The following is a 22,079-nucleotide window of genomic DNA, read 5'->3' on the forward strand; positions in this document are numbered from 1 at the left end:
GGTTGTTTTCCTGTGCCAGGGGGCAATGGTTTGGTAATGCAGGCTTGGTGTGGGGTACCAGCAGACTAAATTATTCAACAAAGGAGCCAGGCAGAAATTTCTGCTTTGTCTGCTGCTCACCCTGTACTGCAGTGCTGGGGCCTGTTTGGAACCATTGGCATCTTCTTTGTTATAAATTATGCCCAGAGTAGCCTTTCTTTGCTCTGAAGGAGCTGGGATGAGCATTACAGGTTTTGATCGTATGAAATGGTCAGCTTGTGACTTGTCATATGGAAGAGTGGTTGTTTTCTGGTTAGGAATGTAAAACTATTTCCCTCAGACATGAAAAATTTGCCCCTTGGGTACTATTTCTACGTATATAACATCATCTTTCAAGAGCAGACAAAATTAATACTGGAGTATCTTAGCTTGCCCCTTCAGACAAAATTAATACTGGAGTATCTTAGCTTGCCCCTTCAGACATTGAGATGTTAATTGGTACATGTTGCTTTCACATCCCTTATAGATGTTTTACTCCAGCTGGTAAGAACAGAACATTCTAAGATAAAAGCAAAGCAAGAACATCCCAGAACATTTAAGCATGTTTAAGATGTAATGAAGGCTTGATGAAAAATATTTTTCCTAAAATTTCAGTAAAGGCTCTAAGAAAACACGAGGTGACTGAGAGGCAAACTACAATGTCCATTTTACATGAATGGCAATTAACAGACTGAGCTCTGTTCAGCCAGCTGCCTCCAAATATGCCTTGAAATTTTGCCCCTCTAAAGTACTTGTGTTCCAAAGAATGAATGGATTTAGTCTGTGCTGGCCCTTACCACAATGTCATGTCATATAAATGTACTGCTGTAAAATGAATGTGTATTTTTAGATATAGCCGACTGGAATGCAGAAATCATAGGAAAAATAAATATGCAAACCAGATAACTAGTGTGTAATGTCTTCTCCATCTCAGGGTACAATATGAATAATTATATAAACTTTGGTTAGCAAAATTCTTGAGTGAAAATGATGCATGGTGACTGGTAATTTGTCTGAAATAAACTACAGCTGTTAAATATGAATAACATCCCTATGCCAACAGCTAAGATGAAATCCTGTAGTGTTTAATATATTGCCCATTCAACAGCGGCTATGTAATACTAGATGCAACAATGGAAATGTCAGTTGTGATAAACAAAAGATTCATCCAGAGTGTCAGAGGCTAGTTTGAATTATTTAATGCCACTGGAGTCTGAGAACAACACCCACTGAAATCTTACTTTTGTGGTGACATGAACTGCTAAAGACCCTACAGGCGTCTCTGTCTCAGCTCTGGTGGAGCTTAATTTTTATTTGGGTTACACAAATGTCTGTAGATACAAACCTTTGGAAACTGCAAACTCATTGTTGCAGGAATGTTTTGGTTCTGATTAGCAGCAACAGTAAAGTGATCTTTTGCTCTCAGAGGGATGGATGCAAACTTTTGCTAATGAGCAAAACTTGTTAGACTATTTAAGTTAGTGGGCAGGGAGAAGAATCTCAGCCTATTAACCATGCTTGTAGTTTTGAAGGCTGCATTTCTTACATCACTCTGAGCCACATGAAAATGGTTTGTGGGTTTTGCCATATGTGGATGAGTAGCTGTGCTTTTAATTTTTCAGAAGTAAATTTGCCTATGGTTTTAGCCAGTTTCTCCATAGTTCATTAAGGTTAATTAATGCACTTTAAAGAGAACAAGCACATCACGACTGAGGTGCAATGCTGCTGCTGTAACGAGTAATTTTTCACTCTTGAACAGAATGTGAGACTGAAATGGGGAGGAGGTGGCTTTAAACTATTCCTCGAAAAGACAGCTATCAAAAATTATGTTTATCCATTCCAGATTGCCCCTGCTGAAGGACCAGATGCCAAGCTGAGAATGGTTATCATCACTGGACCTCCAGAAGCTCAGTTCAAGGTACAATATGTTAAAACTTGTCAGTCCATAGTGGCCTTTAGACTGTAAGGGACAACGTTGAAAACAAAAAACTTGGTTCCAAGAAATATTTTATTCAGAATTTTAGAAAGGACTTGATTTTTGCTTTTCTTTTGGTGAAATCTCTCTCATATGAATATGTCAATAATAAAGTACTATCAGAGGCCACATTCTGGTTACCTGAAAACTGGTGGGAATTTCTTGTAAATTAGAATCAAGTCTAGCATGAAAATATGGTCATATTACACTCCTAATTTCCCCTTTTATCTGTGAACACAATAGTTCAGTCTTTCTAGCCTGTCTTAATATCCACTACCATGTTTTGTGTTTACTTGAAATAACAAAGCTGACAAGATAACTGAGTCTTTCCAGGTTACTGTTGTGTGCCAAGTGGAAAACGCATTTTTTGGGGTAGCTCTACAGATAAAAGCAAGATTTCTAATTGTATTTCCACTATAACTACAAAGACATACTCAACCTGATTATTCCATTTGTGTTCAAACTGAGCTCTGGAGTGGCCTTCTGCCTTAAGTGCCAAGGGATAAATATAGTTACCCCAAAAGGAGTTGACCACGTTGAGTGGTGCAGTCAGCTCCGTGCAGCAGCCTCACCTCACCACAGGTGAGGTCCAGAGCAGGTAGAAAGTCGCTTGAGAGTTCATGTCCTGGCATCGTACTCTTGTCTGTTCTTGTTTTTGTCTTTGTATTTTTACTTCAGGGCATCTTGCAAGAAGGAGGTGCACAAACTTCAGGCATATCTAGAATCAGTTTCATTAATGCCTTTAAGAGTTTTGGAGAAGTATCAGGGGAGTTATTTTATAGTGGTAATAGTGAACAAGATACACTTGGGATTATTGCTCAGTTACCATTATACATCTGAGAAGCTCTATGAAGGCAAACTATAATTTAAAAGCTCTGCCTCCTTGCAGAGGTCTCTGTGTGCATGTGAGCTTGGCCACACGGCATGTTCCATACACGGGGTGCTCTTGTGATCTGGGATCAGCATGAAGTCAGGTTCTCGCTACCTTTTATTTCCATCAGGTATCAGTGAACTTACCCTCAAAGTGTAGCAGGCCAAAGTAGATTTAGGATATTCCTTATCCTGACTTTTCATGCAGGCAGATGCTTGTCCTCAGGCTCCCTCCCTAAGATAGACTTGAAGTCCCAGGGAGTCCTTCTGCCAGCTCTTCTCCCCAACCCGAGTCATGCAAGGAGGAAAGTCTCCCTTGTCTGCATCCCATCAGTCAGTCAGTCAATTCTCTCTATGCTTGGGCTTCTGTTTGCAAAGAAAGATCAGTGTACTAGCCCAGCTGATGTCCCCGAGTATGCTGGTCTTTCGAAGGAGAGAGGTTATCCCTTGGGGCTTCCTTCAGCTCCAGTCCTTATAATCTTTTACTGCTCTTTGAGCAGTGACTCTCATGACTGAGATGGGCAGAGGCAGAGCTCAGTCCTTTCTTTATCGCCACTTTTAACCCAAAGCACGCCTAACGGCCAGGCCAAGCTTCATTAACACTGTCCTTAAGCCTTGTTTAAGAAGGGTCTTCTCTATTTTTGAGCATAGGCTACTGCTTGTTAGGCAAAAGAGTATAATCTGAGTGCACAACAACTTGAAGCGGGAATAGCTGCTGCTCAGATGAGTAACAAGCTCTTGGAGAGGCGGCGTCATCCCAGAGCCTGTGAGTTTGGCATCCTTTCCCTACTACATTGTGTTCTGCTGTCTGTGATTCATGTCCGTGGTAGCTGCAGTGGCTGCACCCCTTTCTTCCTCAGCTGCAGTAGCCTGAGGATGTTGCGGTATGCAGAGCTATTTATTAGCAAGGCAATGGGAAGAGAATATGTCCCTGTTTACAGCTTCTGCTGCACTGCTCCCTAGAGTTTAGGCACACCCGTGACACGGGATTCGGAGATGATCCTGTTGCCTTGAATGTGAGGCATGCCCAGGAGAAGTGGAATCTAGTGTGGACAACACATTTCAGCCACAATTCACTGTCAAAAGAGCTACAGCCCAGTTAGGTCACTACCTTTCCTTAAAGGCTTCTTCAAGAGCTGAAAGATTTGGGATGTTAGAAATATAACTGCTGTCTTTTGAATAGTCAACATCCCACCTTCCTTTACAAATCAGTAATAATGCACACTTTTTTCTTATTAGTACCTCTCCCACTAATCCCCGCAGCCTGTGGAGATTGTCAAAGTGTTATGCACACTAAAAACATTGCTACTGAAATAAAAAGAGCTTTGCTGGCTACTGTCTGTCTATATCAAATTTTGGAAATACTTTCAAAATCTCCAGATCAAGATGATGGCTGGGAGTAGTATTTTATCTGCTCTTGGCAAACCTTTTTGAAGTGCTTTCCTGGAGCAGGAATCTCCAATTCTACGGCTCTTGATGGTGCCAGAACACAGTAGTTGTACTGAGTTTTTGTATGGCTTTTTTTGTGTTGTCTTTTGTCTCGCTGGAAAGATGATCACTTTTCTCCTCTGTGATAGCATCCCACAATCTGCAGTATCCTACCTAGGTCCAAACCATGCTACAGATTTTTCCCCACTCTTCAGGTGGAGTCTGATAATACTTGCAGCTCCAAGGTCACAAAATGTCTTTCATCTTACTCATTCCAGAGTAGCATGAAGTTGAGTAAGCTTTTAGGATATGAGATAGCAATAAGATAAAATAACCTTCTAGTATTTAAAATAATTATCACATTGTGTTGCATTTTTTGACTTTTCACTGGAGTGGTGGCCTATAAGATGGTTAGAGTTAGTGTGTACCCAGTGTGATGGGGCTGGTGAGTGTGATTTAAAAGTGATAAAAATCTGAACTGAGAAGGCTTTGTGATCCTAGTTCTTTAGAGCATTTCTCTTCAGTGTCTCCAATAGTAATGTCCTTTTGGTGCTTCTAGGGGGTGCAGAGTAGATGATGTTACCATTTCTCAGGAATTCACTAATGAATGGCAGGGAATAAGGAAATAAATATGTTTAAAAATCAGCAAGATTCACGAGTTAAATCTCGGTGGATGCTCTTCTTGCTACCTGGCACTTGTGTGTTCCCCAAAAAAGGGAACTGTGTGCTGGTTGGAGTCATACTGTTCTCATGGTGCTATTTGGATCCTAGGCAGTTCAGTTTTCCACTTCAAATAGAGCAAGATGAGAATATTAATTTTTAAACAATATGTTTTAGTGACTTGTAAAAGTAGGCTATTTGCTCTAATTGGAGTCTTTATCCCATGACTTGTTTAGGGGGGTTGTGGCTTTCTTTTTCAGTTTAGCATCTTTAAAAGAATGGATTTCTGAGCTAATTAACTGCATTCTGTGCTTCTGGGTGTAATAAAAAATGTTTCAGCCAAACAGTCCTTCTTTCCACCACTCTTTACCTCTACAGAGATGCAACAGTTTCTTTTAAAAGGAGTATTTCTACTGAAAAGCATAATAATAATGATCTCTGTTAAATTGTTCCATGATTCCCTGGTTTGTTGTGCAATCTTGACAGTTGGACAATGGTACTTCCTACCTTCTGGTACAAAGACTTCTTTTAAAAAACAGTTATTATATTTACTAGGGAAAATGCTTTGTCAGGGTAATGTACTGAGAGTTCTCCTTTCTGTGAAATTTCTTGATTTCAGTAAGGACATTCTCTAACTAAAAGCATTTTTGCAGGCTCAAGGGCGAATCTATGGAAAACTTAAAGAAGAAAATTTCTTTGGACCTAAAGAAGAAGTGAAACTTGAAGCTCATATAAAAGTGCCATCCTATGCTGCTGGTAGAGTTATTGGTAAAGGAGGCAAAACAGTAAGTAGCTGAAATAAAACTTTTTGTTTCTTATTTCAGTGTGTGCATGTGTGTAAGGCTTAAACATTTAGCTAACGAAGAGGTAATCTTTTGAAGTTATGTGCTATTTTTTAACAGATGCTATTTTTTTTTTCAGCTGTACTTGTTAAGATTTCCTGTCTTCTAGCATGGAGACAAGCGAAGCTAAGCTCATAGAACAATTTATTTCACCTAAAAAACCTATCTAACAAAAATCTATAGTTGCAGTCAGATACACAGGACTTAGTAATAGTAATGTAGTTCTTCCATTTACAAGAACACACTCAAAACCTGCTTCTGTGAACCTTAGCTTACACCAGGTATTGCAAAAAGATTTCACCTACTTAATTAACATCAAATCCAATGTGTCCAAAGGGAGCATTTCAGGCCAAAACTGGGTGAACGCATAATTTCTAAATAAGTGGTAGGAAACTAAGACCTGTTCAGACCTCAGTTTTCAAAAAGAACTTTCATTTTTTCCTCAACTTGATTGATGGCGTTTCTTAGGCTCTGTTTCATCACTGAGACTTTTCAATCCTGAAAAGGTGCTGCAGCTCTAATCCTCTCATATGGTTGTTAAGCCACAAGCTATGCAGTTTTTGCAAAGAAATAGTTCAGCCCTGCGTCTCCATTCTTCAATGCAATGGGGTCTTGAAGTGAAGTGTCAGGAGGTACCGTGGCCTCTTTCATCACTTGCAGTGTAACATTTTAAGACAAATACCTGAAATTTTTTTCATCTAAAATTTTTTTAATAATGATATGCACTGCTAGTGTAAAAGGGACAAAGGCTTCTACTTAACACGGTGGAAGCTGATATTGTACTGAAAATAATTTGGACACTTCTCATTGTACTGTTTGGAGTTCTCCATCTTGCGTAAGTTTTTCAAGGAAAAAATGTATAAATACTTTGACTTTTTTTTTTCTCCCCTTCATCATATATTGTATGAGTTTTCTGACCCTAAACTTGTAAACTCCAATGTAAACACAGGCATCTATTTGCTTTTTAAAGCCATGTATTTGACACCTTTTGTGTGTTGTATTTAGTCTTTACAACACTTTTACAAAACCTAGAAAACTTGGTGCTAATTTATGTTGGAGACATGAGGATCATCTTGCAAAGTGCATGCTGCTATACAAAGATGCTTTCTGTTAGTGGCTTTCCTTTTTTAAACACAGCTAAAAATATGATGTTTCTGTGGTCTTTAGGGCTTGGTGGTTGTGGGATATTAGTTTAAGATTTTCTGACTTCTACTGTCTCTTTATAGGTAAATGAGCTTCAAAACTTGACAAGTGCAGAAGTTGTAGTCCCTCGTGACCAGACACCTGATGAAAATGATCAGGTGGTTGTGAAAATAACTGGTCACTTCTATGCATGCCAGGTAGGAGGACTGGAATGAATTTCTGTATTACTGTGATGTGTCTGTGGTCTGTCTTTCATATCCATGTGCAGAGCCAAGGGATTGAAGACTTTTACTCAGGAGACAGAAAGTGCTTCTTGCCAGGCTCCTCTCACTGTCTTGCTGCAATTAACTTTCCTCATGACTGTGAGAGAGACTTACAGCAATATTGCACTGTTATATATGTAAAACAATACCCTTAAACTTGCCTATTGATATGTGGGCTCTGGCACTGCTAAAACTTCAAAAGCAAAAGAAAACCCAAGCTGTGATTAAACTGAAATTCAGAAGGAAGGAACACACAAACCATATCAGTACCTGGCAATAACTGCACATATAAATGTAATTCGGCCACATTGCCCAATCTGATTTAATATGAAGAAAAGGATCACAACACTTTCCCTCACTTAACTCTTAGTTTGGACCAATTTCTTTTCATACTTTGCTACACGTTGACTTGTAGTTTGAAAAGGAGATGGGAGGGCTGGTAAATCATGTAAGCCTGACCTTCTGGATTCCCTAGTGTACTAAAGAGTTGCCCAATCTCTATTAAAACATAAGCTCTTATAAAACATTATCATCTCGACAGGTATAAATGAAAGTGGTCTTGTAGCTTCTTAATGGTGATAGTCATCTACCTGTGCTGGTGCTTTCTATATTACAGATGTGAAAACTGACTATGGGGGTAGTTGTGGTAGGTGGAAAAAAGAAAAACTAAACTGTACATCATGACTAAATCAAGGGTATTTGACCTACTGAGTAATCTTGTCATAGAATCATAGAATTGGCTGGGTTGGAAGGGACCTCAGAGATCAAGTCCAACCCTTGATCCACTACCACTGCAGTTACCAGACCATGGCACTGAGTGCCACATCCAGTCTCTTTTTAAATATCTCCAGGGATGGAGAATCCACCACCTCCTGGGGCAGCCCATTCCAATGCTTGATCACCCTCTCAGTAAAGAAATTCTTTCTAATGTCCAACCTAAACCTCCCCCGGCACAACTTGAGACCGTGCCCTCTTGTCTTGCTGAGAGTTGCCTGGGAAAAGAGACCAACCCCCACCTGGCTACCCCCTCCTTTCAGGGAGTTGTAGAGAGTGATGAGGTCTCCCCTGAGCCTCCTCCAGGCTGAACAGCCCCAGCTCCCTCAGCCTCTCCTCATAGGATCTGTGCTTGAGTCCCTTCACCAGCCTGGTTGCCCTCCTTTGGACCTGCTCCAGGACCTCAATCTCCTTCCTAAACTGAGGGACCCAGAATTACTAGGAATTTAGTTATTCCAGATTTTCTTAATCCCAGTAGCATGTATTTTCACTTGCAAACAGCAGTCCCGGTGGCACAGCATCACGATGGGTTCTTTCTTCTTCTTTCTGTCCTTCAGCTTGCTCAGAGAAAAATTCAGGAAATACTGGCTCAGGTAAGAAGGCAGCAGCAACAGCAAAAAACATTGCAAAGCGGACAGCCTCAGCCAAGACGAAAATAAAGGTTTAGGAAATGGCCCATCAGAGACAGATGCCAGACCAAAGACAGACTGTGCGACAGAGCGACGGGTGGTGAGCACCTGTTGAAGTTTTATGCAGAAGATCCACCAAGCCAATCACCTGTTCGAGGACCAGGCAACCGCTGAACGCTGTCTCTGAGAATGTATTCTTTAGGCTCTCTCAAACTTTTGAAACCCAGCTTTAAAATAAGGACCCCTTCACTTCCCTTTTGTTCTATTCTCACAATTTAACATAAACTCATTAGTCTTTTTTATTGTTCTTATTATTCCCCAACAATTTTAGAACTTGGTTTAATGAAGCTTTCTCTTCTGAGTTCACTGGTTTAAAAAAGAAAAAAAAAAAAAAAAAAAAAAAAAGGAAAGAAAAGAAAAAACCAACAAAAAAAAAAAAGGCATTGCTCTTATAGGTCCAGTTGTAAAAGAAGAAACACATTTGGAGGGTGGGATTGCGGGTGGGCTAGGGTTAGAACAAGGGCATTGACAAGAATTTAAGTGTTAGCCCCAATGTTGAAACAAGTGGCATTTTTTAAAAAGAATTTGGTTGCATTTTTACATAACACTGCCATGAATAACCTAAGGGAAGTGTTGAATGGTGTTGGCCAGGGCATAAAAAGATAAATATGCATTTTACTAAACTACCTCAGGCATTTAGTACCTCAATGAGAAATTGTTCCTTTTTTGCTTTTTTTTTTTGGTATTTTGTATACTTTATAAAGCTAATAGTTCTTGAGCATTTTATTTTTTTAAAAAAAATTAAAATTTGATCAGCCACCAGCCAGGAGTACTACAGACTTATCGGGGAAAAATATAGTAGAGCACTTCTAGCTGCTGGCTGATGGGAGTAAGGTGGGTAAAAAAAACACAGCCTCAGATTTTCTGAGGGCTTCAACACCATCATTTGTTTGAAAAAAAAATTCAGTGAATGTTCAAAAGATAGTGAATGATGCCAACATTCTGATAGCAGCAATGCCGTTTATTTTTCTTTTAAGATGGGATGAAAAAGTTTGTGACGGTACTTTTTTGGGAACAGGAAAAGGAAGTGATGGCAAGAGGCTGGGGTTGGGGGAAAAATTTAGAAGGCTGCAAGAGGCTGAATTTTTTTTTTGTGCTACTTGATTGAATGCATGAACCCTTTGTGCCTTTGACCATCACTACCTAATAATGCTACATTTAACCATTTGCAGCCCATTTGGATTGCCATTTTGTTCAAAGAGCAAGCTTCATCTTCAGTTTGATAGAACACTTGATCTGCTAGAGTGTATTTGAGGCCAGGAGGGTCTCTGCTGTCTGCAGATCACATCATACTGCGTTCAGTTACCACGATGGGGGAAGGTCAAACAGTGTTTGATCACAGTGAAAGATAATGAAAGGCTAAGTTTACATATCCAGCCGCTGTTATGGGCCACACTAAGCCACTTTGAAGGTTTAAAAAAAAACTATTACAAGAAAAACAAACGAACAAACAACCTCTCTAGCCTGGCTTATAATAGATGCAGCAGGATTTATGCACGTTCTGCAACCAACCATTAGAGAAGGAAAAAAAAAAAAATAGAAAAAAAAAAAAATGTCAAAAGGCAGGGATAACAGGAAAGTTACCAAATTTTTTAATTTCCGAATGTAATTTGAATGATGATTGTGGTAATAGTGACACATTCAAGTTTCTACAATAAACTTCAGTCTACCTCAGTTTAAGAAAAAAAAAAAAATGTGGCAACACATGGTGCATAAAGACTGCTGTGTGTGTGTGTGCGCGTGCGCGCCTGTATGTGTGTGGTCGACAGAGCCATGCTATTACCTCTGAACCTTTTTTTTTGTGATGTTTTTTGTGCATGAGATGATCAGAATCACCATGCTGCACTGATTTGAGGGGCACAACGAGCAAAAACATTTGTTTCATCATTTTGTTATCTACCTCCTAGGTTCATGTTGAAATAGAGGCATTACTACATAGAATAGATAATTTTCCCAAAGATCATTGTTGTACAGATTAGGTAATTTTGAAAATGGTCTGAAGTGTTTTTCCTGCATCTCTTCTTTACTAATTGGTTTAAAAACCACAAACTTATGTTGTAGTTTTAGCAAAGAAAAATGAGTTTCTTTTCCTTTTTTGACAGTGACCTTCATCTAGCCTTTAGGATTTTTTTTTTTCTTACAATGAATTTAAAATTACTGAAGTAAGAAAAGTCATAGCATTTTAATTTTTGTTGAGGCTTAAGTCAGTCTGACGTTCCTTTCTTAACATTTGAGAAGGATTTGACTTCATTATTTTCCATAAAAATTACTTTACAGATAGGCACTGCATTTGCATCTGCTGATTTAAATACTGTCAACTTTCTTAAATTTCTAGACTTAGTATGGTAAATCATGTTTTCTTTTCAATTTTGAGACTTGGTAATTTGGAGTATTTGGGAATAGCTAGAAAGTAAATACTGTAAATGATTTCAATATCCACAAAGTATGGATCATTTTTCATCTGTAATGTGCCCCCCAATGCAGCTCCACTTGCCAGATGCCTCTGAATGGAATAAAGAGTTTAACTCCTATCATCAGATAAAGTTGTGTGGTGTTTTCTTAAACTGATGAGGCATTGGGACACTTTTTTAAGTATGTGTGGTACTTTCAGTAAATTAGTTTTCTGACCATGTTAATAACTGAATAAGGATGAGTCGGTCACACACAGGAGTTCCATAGTTGCTAGGACATTCAGCTGCCAGCTTACAATGTTTCCACTTGCAAACAGGGATTTCTGTGGCTAATAATTCATTTTCTCCCTCTCACACGATGCTGCAAAGTCTGTGGTACCTGTAGTTGGCTCAGGGTTTCAGTCATAGCAAATCAGCCCAAGTGATCTGCACAGGGAACGAATGCACTCAACAGAGAAAACCCCAGGCCCCAGAGAAACCTGAAGGAATCACATTATTTGGAATAGAAATGAGACTACATGTTATATCTCAATGCTTTAGAGTGAGAGGGAGGGGTTGAGGAAGGAAAGAGTCATCAATAATACTATTCTCTATCTTTAAAAGAGTGAAAAACCAAACTCCTCTTCCAAACTCTTGCACTCTCCCACTTGTCTTCACAGTTCATTTACTGAGACCAACCAGCAGAGAGAATTAAAACAGTACCTGTGGAAGACACTGGGTAGGTTATTGCATTTCACAGGGAACTCTTAAGCTTATTTTTCCATGCCAGTATCGAGTTGTCTTCTCAGAACTGGCATCCCTGCCATTTGAGCAACATAAAAGGTTAAGCCTTCCTCTGTATTGCTGGTGTGTTTGTGACAGCTAAACCTGACTGGTTTAAGCATTTGCTTAATCATGATGCTTTTATTTGCTTCTAACCTTCTAAAGCTTTTATTCCTAAGCTGCAATTTCAAAGGCATATGTTCTTTATATTAGTTCCCATTAAATGAAGCATATATGCTGTGCAAGACAGCACAGTCTCAATGTGGTACTAAGGCACAGGACATGAAAAGGCATGAAATAATTAACATGAAAAATTGTAGACTAAGCACTCAAGCTGGGCTGTAACAGATGTTAGCTCAGCTGATGGATGCAAACACACTTGGTAATGAAGTTACCCAGATAGGGTGCAGGAAATCAGTGAAATGATGACTAAAGTTCCACCTTGATAATTGTTTCTCATGTTCATCCCATCATCAAGAGAACCTGCAGAGCCAAACCTCCATGTACCTCTGCAGAGGAAGACTGGTTAATCTTTAGACTCACTGGACAAGCTGCTAAATATTTTCACTTTGTACTGAAACCACTCGATCCACAGAAATTAAACCATTTCCAAATGTTTTCCTTCTGAAAGGGGTTCAATGTTGCACAATACTGATCATCAAGCCTGTCTTTTTTAATTCCTAGATCCCAGTTTTTCAGAGGGTCAGACCAAAGGCTCACCAAGTCAGGCAGATAACTTGGCTGCGTGATGAGGTTGCTGAGCACAGGTTATGGCTACTTCTGTTACATGGGGGATGAGGAAGCTCTTTTCATGGGCTGGCACTTCCAAATATTTAATAGCAACCAGTGGATGTCCCATGTAACTCCTCTTCACAATGTGCTTCTGACAGCAAGTTGTTATACTTCATTTTACTGGGGTTGTATCCTCAGTTCATTTGAATTTTTTTGTCATGTCTTACAGATGTGATAGACCTTTTCTAGTAGTTACTCCTGGTCTGTTCACAAGGAAGCCGTTCCCCATCTCTTACCATTCTTTTCTGGGTGCTCCTTTTGTTGCTGTGCATTGTTCTGGGTACTAAATACAGGTTCATACAATGGTGTAATGTTTGCTGAACCTGCCTCTATTCATCTACTATTACTTATCTGCAGCAGCAGCAGCAGTAAAAGGCAAATGGTTCCAGGGAAGGATCCAAAGCTACTTCTACATATGCCTCCTAGGAGGAAACACCCAATTTAGAACCCATCACTTGTAAGACAGCTAAGGTTATCTTTTCCCCTATGGTGGTCACTGACAGGTATCATGAAGCATTTTGAAATCTTTCTTTGCAGTCAGATTTAACAATTCCTTTATTCTGTGGGCAAAAATGTTTTATCTGCATAGTTTAACTACATTTAATAAATACTTCCTGCTACCTTGTATCACACAGCAGGTAAACTCAGCAGCAGTTGTTCATGAAGGTACAGAGACAAGACACGGCAAGAAAACACAGCCAGTCTGAAATGATGGGTGTTTTGCTAAAAACACACAACCCTTCCCCAAACAGCACAACTACAGGCAAAAAAACCAAGGTCACCACTTCTGAGCACTATGAAAAGCAGCTGCTGTGCAGGGAAGAGATGCTGCCAGGCCTAGAGGTAGTTTGTGGGGTTAAGGTGACCAGTTTCAGGATCTACCATTCCTGCTTTCTGATGTATGGCAGAACAAGCTTTTCCAGAAGAAAGAGATCCTAATCTAGTGAAGAGAGCCCTGTCCTGTGGTGGAGAAAAGCATCTTGGTTTACATAGTGAAGTTTCATAACTACCGTGAAGCTCTTCTAACTGGTTACAGGACCACGCACACAGTTTAAGGACTTCTGAAAGTGCTGAACAGCACATAATGCTCAGTGATTAAGGGCTTCCTTTTGAAATACTTTCGCCCTCTTCAAAGGAACTGAAGGTTTACACTGTCACACCATGCTGCCTCAGTGTCTTTTTCCAAAAACTAGGTGAGAGGAAAAGGAGCAGAGAAGTTAACTGCACACTTATAATGAGCTGGATGTTTCAACATGAAGACAAGGAACTGCAGCTCTCCAGGCTGTTTTTTTTTATTAAAAACAGATTGGTCTTGGATGAAAAACTTACTGTGTATTAACTCAAGACATTTATTTGTTGCTGCTTCTCTTGGCTTTTGTGTGCTCAGTAACACCAATTTTCTGATTGTTTTCTCTCCTGCTTCAACTCAGAGCATGACTTGCTTCATTCTCACCACCCAAATGGTTTAATGCAAGAAGCCTCATATAAACTACCAGCTCACATAGTTTCTCTTCACAGCACTTGAGTCTTTTTTTGCACTGCCACTACAGGGAGGTCTTTCAAAGAAATTAGAAAAACAATTGCTGCATAGGATGAGCATGAGTTTCAGGCTAAGTACCTTAAGCAGCTCTCATTGCCCTGCTCTTCTCACCACAAAATCCACTGAAACAGTGACCTTCCCAGGAAGCTCTCTTAGGATAGGATTCCTTGACATTTCATGGCTGGACTCAATCTTAAAGGTCTTTTCCAACCTTAATGACTCTGGTTCTGATCATTTTTGTAGCTTGTCCAGCACTTTACCTAGGCATACCCAATACACTGTTTTGTCCTGACTGCTAAGTCAGTAATCAAGACTATGTGTCTCCCTGATCTTTGAAGGTATGCTCATTTCTCTTTCCACTCAGCAGCTGCATCAAGTTCTTGTTCAAGATGATCACTACTGTTAATAGGGAGTCCCAATATGAAGTCTTCTGGCAGTGACTGGGAGGTCATCTGTGCTAACTGGTCATCATAGGAACCAAGAGTCCATAGCTTCTCCAGTTCATAAGTCTCCCGTGTCTCTGGCAGCATGAAATGTATCACGATGCTACCTGCCCAGAACAGAAATTCACAATAAATTAACATGAACTGTAAAACACTCCACCCTTCCAGCTGCACAAAGAGTTCAGGTCTTCCACCCCCATTCTGGCTAGACCTCTGATGGAGGTCTCAATTTGCTGATTTCACCTCTTGAACGGTGCTAGAAACTGGTCAGAACTTCCCAAGACTCCAAGCTAGTAAAATGAGAGAACAATACTCTGATTTAATTGAAGATGCTACCACAGGTACTCTGGACCACAGAAGAAAGGACTTCTACAGGATAGCTGTAAGTAAAAATAAATTCTTCTCGGAGTCTCCTTCCTAAGATTACAGGTTGTCTTTCAGCTTTCCTAGATTACCAACAAAACTCAGTAATTTTTCCTAGGTGTATTGCTCAGTTTTCAGGTGGGGTTTTTTTATAATGAAATAGATCCAAACTGTAAGATTTTTTTTGCAGCTTTTCATTAATTCTATGCAAACAATACTAGAGACAGTTAATTCCAGTGTACTTCTAATGCATTTTTTTTCTACTTATGTCCTTAGATCTCAATTGGTTTTCAGTTGTGAGTTACTAACAGTGAATTACTAACAGTAATCAAGACAATATCACTTGCTGCATTCCTCCTCAACTACTCAATCTCTCAACTCAAAACAAGATTAGAGTGAGAATCTAGAACCAACAGTGAAGGAGAAATGCTTTCTAAATGCAAACTCTTCTATGTTTGTGTAGAGTTTCACATGTGTAGAATAAATAATTGAATTCCATTTCTTAGGACTGAGGTTTTACCCTGTGTCATAGTATGATCTGGACAGAGAAAAAGCCTGTTCAGTGGTTAACTTCTGGGGCAGCATACAAAATGCACTGAAACAAGGATTTTATAAACCTGAGTAGATTAAGTAGCTTTTTTTCCTTTCCACTACTGTTATCTTCAATTTGCTATAAACTGTTACAGCCACTGCTAAAAGCATTTTAGTTACTGCTGTCTTCTCAGTGCCAGTGATTTTTAGTGGAAACTTATTTAGTATCCCAAGCAACAACAACTGGAATTCCAAAACAACAAAGTATTGCGGGCTCTCCACAGCAACCAGGGTTCATGGTGAGATGCTTCCTTCAACAAAGACCTCATGCAGAACTTCATATTTGTCAGATTCACAAATATTTACCAAAATCAATGCAGAGCCAGTCATCTGTTTCTTTCCCTTCAATCCGAGTATGACGATCACTTTCTTCTTTGTTATGCTTGTACTGAGAGAGAAGCAATGGTAAAAAAAATACATACTTTGCATTTACTTAAAAGCACTCAAAACTAAAAGATAAGCTGAACTTTGCTGAGTTGTCTAGCCTGGTTTTAACTCTGAAATGGGTTACTTAATGTCAGCTCTGGGGTCTGCACAATAAAAGAATAACACATCTGTAGCAGTGGAAAATCAGTACAGATTTCTCAATGGGATTTAGTATAAAATCTGAAATTCTAATGCACAGTATTCTCATGCAGTTATCCATAAATTTTACAGGTCTCCATTTTTTCTCAAAATGAATACTGAATACAACTACTTAGCATTAGTTTTTTTAATTACAGGTTCTCTGTATCTGCCATTAGCACTAAATTTTATTTCATTTCAGATACCTTTCATTGATGTTTTACATTGCCTAGTTAAGGATGCAGAAATGGAGATGCCAAGCTTATTCTCTTCTAAGAGAGAGAAATGGGGAGAAAACAAGTTTCAACCCATGCCATCAGAAATCCATTCAAACAAACCTCCTGTGTCTCCTGAGAGCACACTCTTGATGCTCATTGCCAGCAGGGGGGGGAAACATGACCAGCACACATAGGAACTACTAGGGATTACTGTGAGAAAGGGGAAGGGGCAGCTCAAAGCAATGTCCCTGTCCAAGATGGGAGCTCTCCTAGCTCTCAACTTCAGAGTAAAGAACTTAAGCACCTACTAGAGCTGGAGAAATTTGACAACTAAAGGCTTAAGTACTGTCTCTTTTGGATCTGGCCATAACCTACTTGTTTCTTCACATGAAGCATTAGCAGAAAAGAAACAATTAAAAATGAAGTCACCTTTTTTCAAATTTCTACCTTATTTCTGGTTGAAGCACTTGGTCAAAAATATGGATCTCTCTTTCAAGCTGAAAATTAAAAAACAATCCAAACAACATTTACTCTAGCACAAGGCCACAAAGCAACAGTGTTAAACACCACTCTAACAGACCTACCTGCCATGAATGACAAAATGCAAAATAACAGGTTGTACCAGCACAGCTGGCTAACAAAACAAAATACAACTGTACCTGGTTATTTCCACACAATGCCAGCTGCTGGACAATAGCTCCAGTTTGCAAACCAGAATGGAGAACTTTCAAAATGCAACTCAGAACTAGTTCTACCTTCCTTTCTTTAAGGTACCTCGTGAAATATTCTCAAAAGCAGGTAACTGTCAGAAGTCTCTCAAAGTCTGCCCAAAACAGTGAAGAGCCCAGAGTGCACTGCCATCAGCTATGTAAAAGAGGTTGGGAAAGTTGATCTCCACTACAAGTTTCCTTCAGCCTTCTCTTTACAGCTGTGTAATGGTAAATTTCAAGTGAAGTATTAGTTTCTTCCTCTAACATGAATCCAGATGGAAGGGGTAAGCAGTAGATGAGACTTTGCCATGTACAAGCTACTCAAATAGAAGTGGGAGGACCTGATGCTACACATGAACGCCACTGCATTTCAGTGCAAATAAATCACATTTTAGGTACTGTTGCAGTAAAGCTTGCCAGCTGCCTAGAAGCACTCCCAAGCACCTGCTCTGCTTTACATCTTAAGCTTCAGATTACTTTTTGCAAGCCCAGCGATTCCTGAGTACCTGGCCAGGCTTTCTGGTGTCTCAGGACACCCACGAGGTTGCACTCCTCCCCAGAGGCTCTGCCCTGGCAGAAGAGCCACTCTGACAGCCACAAGAGGGAGCAGCACTGGGATGTTTTGGCAGGTGGGTGGTATTCACTGATACCTCCTGCTCTGGGGAGGATGGACAGCCATCGATTTGAAACTAGCAAGTAGTAGAGTACATATCAAGCAATTAAATTTACTGCATTCAAATCATTAGCTCAGCTTCTATCTTGAGGCAAAATTTGTTTGTCCAGAGGCACCAGTTCTGGCAGAGAATGCAAGAAACTCCTCACCTGCTCACCTGCAGAAAGACACTGAACAATAACATGTATCCCTCTCTCCTTCCCAAGTCTCACAACTGAAATGGGGCTGTAAGGAATAAAATAAAACCAAGAGCCAAAGGAAAAATTTTCTTAGGAAGGTAAAGAAAGAGAAGGCAAAATACAGGTTGAGTGCAGGCAGCTGATTGAGAGGGAGAGTCATATTCCTCACAGTGTGCTTTTTAATAGTCAGCTGGCTCTTTGGCCATTAAGTTTCTCCCTCAAGGAGTGTGGTCCTTATCCTGAAGTTCCACCTGTGTTTTTACTCTTACCTCTGTTGTACTGAAAAGCTCACATTCTGCAAAAGCCAAACAGTGCAAGATTTCTGTGCAAGGATGGCTGCTGCTTCTCTACTCCTCCTCTCCATTCATAGTAGGGTGACTATTAACCAGTAATTTGCATTAGTAAGCCCATGAGGGGATCCTATGCCTCTCCACATGCTATCTTTTTTCCAGCCTTATGATTTACCTGAGAACCTGGAAATTTTAGAGATTAGGGTTTCAGAGTAGTGGGAATAGCTATGAGGCTTGCTGGATGGAAGACAGAAGTGGACACAGATTGTCATCTCCATTTCACATCGCTTGTTCTAGCCACCAAACTCTGCTTATGTCATCACTGTCTTAAATACAGAGAAGTCTTGTTAAAAAAATATATGCTCTACATTTTGAGTACTACCTTTAAAGGAAAAAAGTACAGTTACTTGCTAGACGTATTCAGACTAGATGACATAAGGATAGTTGGCTTCATCTTGCCTGGTACACCCCTAGAAGTGCAGTCCCTTGGACATCCCTCTCACATCTGGAATCATTCCCCAAAACCCAGAGTGCAGCAGGAACTGTCTTACCATTTTCAGCATGTAGTGTGCCATTGCATGGAGATGTCGTGTTGAAGATCCACTCACAATTATAAAATAATCACAATAATTTATTTCTGGAGGTAACTGGATGACACAGATGTCTTTAGCATTTTCTTGCCTCAGCAGAGATACAACAAAGTCAATATTGAACTTTGGAAGAGCAGTATCTGGAACAGACAGAAAAAATAATATAGTGGCAATTTATCTTTTTAATTGGAAAACCCAGACACTTAAGAGGACATAAAATGGCAATGAACTCTATTATAGCCTAAGCAAGCCACTCACTATGGAGTTTGGTTTGATACTGACAATGCAACACTAACTGCAGATTTTTTAAAACCATTTTTAAAACCATCAAAGTTGAGAACTAAGCACTCTTCTGGTAAATAACACTCTATTTTTAGGTATAGCAGTTAGCAAACTTCAAAGTTTCTATAAAGTAACTTATTTCTTGTTGTTACTCCTTAAGAGTCAATGCTGTCATCAGACATTTGTCAATTAAGATGAATGAAACCTAGGTAATTCAGCAGACATTGTGAAAACAACAGAAAAATATTTCAGAGAATTCTTTTCAACAGGCCTGTGACAATAAGTGGTTGTCCTGGTTTGGGCAAGGATAAAGGTCATTTTCTGTCTTGTAATTTTGCTTTCAGATGAGTCTCTTGTAAGTAGCTGCACTTGCTGAAATTAACAGCAAGTTTCCCAGTCAGTGTCTGCTTCTGGGACTGATAACGCTTGATGTTTATAGTTACTGCTAGAGACTGGTGTGCAGAGCTCAGTTCTGAGGCACATTTTGCCCTCCAGGAGGAGATAAGGAGTAAAAATGTCACACCTGCAAACCCTCTCTTCGGGAGAAACAGACAAGACAGATGGCCAAAATTGACCAGAGTATTCCATCCCATACACATCATACTCAGTATAAATTTGAGGGATCATGACAGCCAAACCCCTTCCCTTCCTTCTTCACCTGTCCCTCTGTGCTTCAGCATCCTGGAAGGATTCTGTCCATTCCTCTGCCTGTGGTCCTGACCCATGCCAGCCCATATCTGTGTGTTCCTGCCTCCAGCTCCTGACTGCTGCTGACCCCAGGAGTCCAGCCTGGACTTTCCCAGGGCTGCCCTGCAGCCTCGGTGGTGATGTGAGAGTTATCGGGGTAATGGGGGGAGGAACGTGGTATCAATTTTCCTGTATATTTGTATATATTTAGTAATTTTTCCTTTTTATCATTACTTTTTCATTAAAGCTGTGTAGTTTAGTTTCCAACCCTCTCTCCCTTATTTCTCTCTCCTTTGTTTATCAGGGAGGAGAGGGGGATTAATAGAGAGCATCTGTCATTTGGTTTAATTGCCAGCCCAGTGCTAAATGGTGACAATGGTGATGAAATTACTCTAAAATATTAAGTAGATGAAATGGAGCTTATGTGCAGTGGGAAGGTATTATTTTCACACTGACTAAAGACACTTTTCTTTTCCCCAACATGTTCTGTCACAGAGCATTACGATATTATAGACAAAGCTTTAGTCCTTCAACAGTTTAAGCAAGCCAGCTTAGAAACTAGAAAATTAGTGCAAATACCTCCTGTTCACAACATGAAATCAATTTCGTTTTCATTTGTCCTAATTAGGGAGATCCAACTTCTGTGAATACTTAAGGCATAATTTCAATCTGTCCACAATGTACACCTGACACTATAAAGTGAACATCAGTGCAGACCAAGCACCAGCAAAAGGCTGAGCTATATTCTTACCAATATAAAGACAAAGCCAAAGAACAATAGCTCCATAGAATTATATCCATGAATAGGGATATGAAATTGGATCAGATCTCTTTAGAGGAAAGCCTTTGAGCTTAGGGACTCATGCACTCTTTCAACTTCGCTGTGGTCACACATGCAGAAAATTAGCAGTGGCCACAGCTCCTCCAGACACAGCAGTTAAATGTTTGCCTGGTAGCCATATGTGAAGTCTCTAGTGCCTACTTAAATAACGAATGGGCTAAACAACCCCAGGCACACCCTGCCACACTGAACGTCACGGTCAGATCTAAGCTAGAAAAATATTTAGCTAGAAAAGATTTGCAGAACAGCTACAACAAACCATCTCCATGCACACAAAGCCTATACCCATAGCCGGCCATCACGCTACTAAAACTGTTACCTATACAGGGAAATTTCTTGGCAAGGGTACATCGAATTAACACACCTCCTACTTGGCACCACTATCCTCACAAAATTCCCTGGATGTGTCCATACGTACACACAGGCTCCGCCCACGCTAACCCCCGACTCCCCACTTTACATCGGGGCTTCGGAGATGACGCTGGTGCAGCGCAAACACTCTGAGCCTGTGGTCTCAGCCAAGGTGGGGGGGATCCACTCTCTGTAGGCACCCTCAGGATCCTTCTGCAGCCTCAGGATGAAATTCCATGCGTCCCGAACAGTTACTTTCTTCCCGAGGCGTTACCCTTCGCTTACGGCACCACTGCACAGAGATGCAGGGCGCAGGGCAGAGCCGAGGCTCTCCGGGTCGGCGGTCCCCGAGACGGACCAGCGCCTTACCTCTGGCGGAGGCCGGAACACCACGTTCACCACCGATCCAGGCCCGGAACCACCCGCTTTGAAGGTGACCGAGCAGTGCCTGATCAGCGGGGAGGGCCTGCGGACACACGGATCCTTACCCACCGTGAGGCCGTGGAGCCTTTGCAGAACACCTCGAGAACGATACAGCTAAACAATCACAAGACCCGGAACAAAAGTACCGAGGGGCAGGTCAAAAGGAGCACCGGTGCAGCGCACCGAAAGAAGCCGCGGGTTTACACCGGCAGCCCTCCCCGCCGAACCCCCGCCAGGCCGCCCTTCGCTGGGCCCTACCTGCCGCCTGGCGCGGCTCCGCCACCGCCCACAGGGCCCCAGCTCCTCCTCCGCCTCCGGCCCCCCGCGCCGCCGCGCAGCCCCAGCGGGGAACCCCAAGGAGTCGGGGGGGCGGCTGCGGCCGGCACGCACCCCCCGCCACACCGGGGATCGCCCGCAGCACCCGGCGCCCGCCGGCCACCGCCCGCCACATTCCCGCCGCCGCGCCCCGGAACCGCGCCCCGCCCCTCCCCTCGAGCCCGTCCTCCCATTGGCCAGCGGCGGTCACGCCCCTCTCTTCTCATTGGCGCATCCCGCTGTCCGTCGGGCAGTGCCGTTAGGCGCGTGCCCAGTGGGTGTCTGGAGGCTGTGGCGGTTGTGACCGTTGTGGCGGTTGTGGCCCCCGGGGGTGTCCGAGCAGCCCTTGTGAGCGAGCGGCCCTTTTACCCTGCCAGAGCCTTCCCCGTGGG

General features: G+C 41.3%; 2 protein-coding genes across 2 annotated transcripts in view; one reads left to right on the forward strand and one right to left on the reverse strand.

Annotated features, from left to right (window-relative positions):
* Positions 1-11,205, forward strand: part of IGF2BP3 (insulin like growth factor 2 mRNA binding protein 3) — a 115,311-nt gene extending 104,106 nt beyond the window's left edge. The window contains exons 12-15 of the mRNA XM_071735708.1: positions 1,862-1,936; positions 5,605-5,736; positions 7,020-7,133; positions 8,531-11,205. Of these exons, the coding sequence (XP_071591809.1) occupies positions 1,862-1,936; positions 5,605-5,736; positions 7,020-7,133; positions 8,531-8,632 (423 nt within the window). The 3' untranslated portion in view covers positions 8,633-11,205. The remainder of the gene's footprint in view (positions 1-1,861; positions 1,937-5,604; positions 5,737-7,019; positions 7,134-8,530) is intronic.
* MALSU1 (mitochondrial assembly of ribosomal large subunit 1) lies at positions 10,232-21,901 on the reverse strand (the record flags this gene model as incomplete). The annotated part of the gene is made up of 4 exons (XM_071736832.1): positions 10,232-14,717; positions 15,871-15,952; positions 18,750-18,928; positions 21,631-21,901. Coding segments are annotated over 4 exons (738 nt in total), but the record flags the coding sequence as incomplete, so codon positions are not given.
* Positions 21,902-22,079: the final 178 nt, after the last annotated feature.

The sequence above is a fragment of the Heliangelus exortis genome, chromosome 2 (assembly GCF_036169615.1).
Source record: "Heliangelus exortis chromosome 2, bHelExo1.hap1, whole genome shotgun sequence".
Taxonomy (NCBI): domain Eukaryota; kingdom Metazoa; phylum Chordata; class Aves; order Apodiformes; family Trochilidae; genus Heliangelus; species Heliangelus exortis.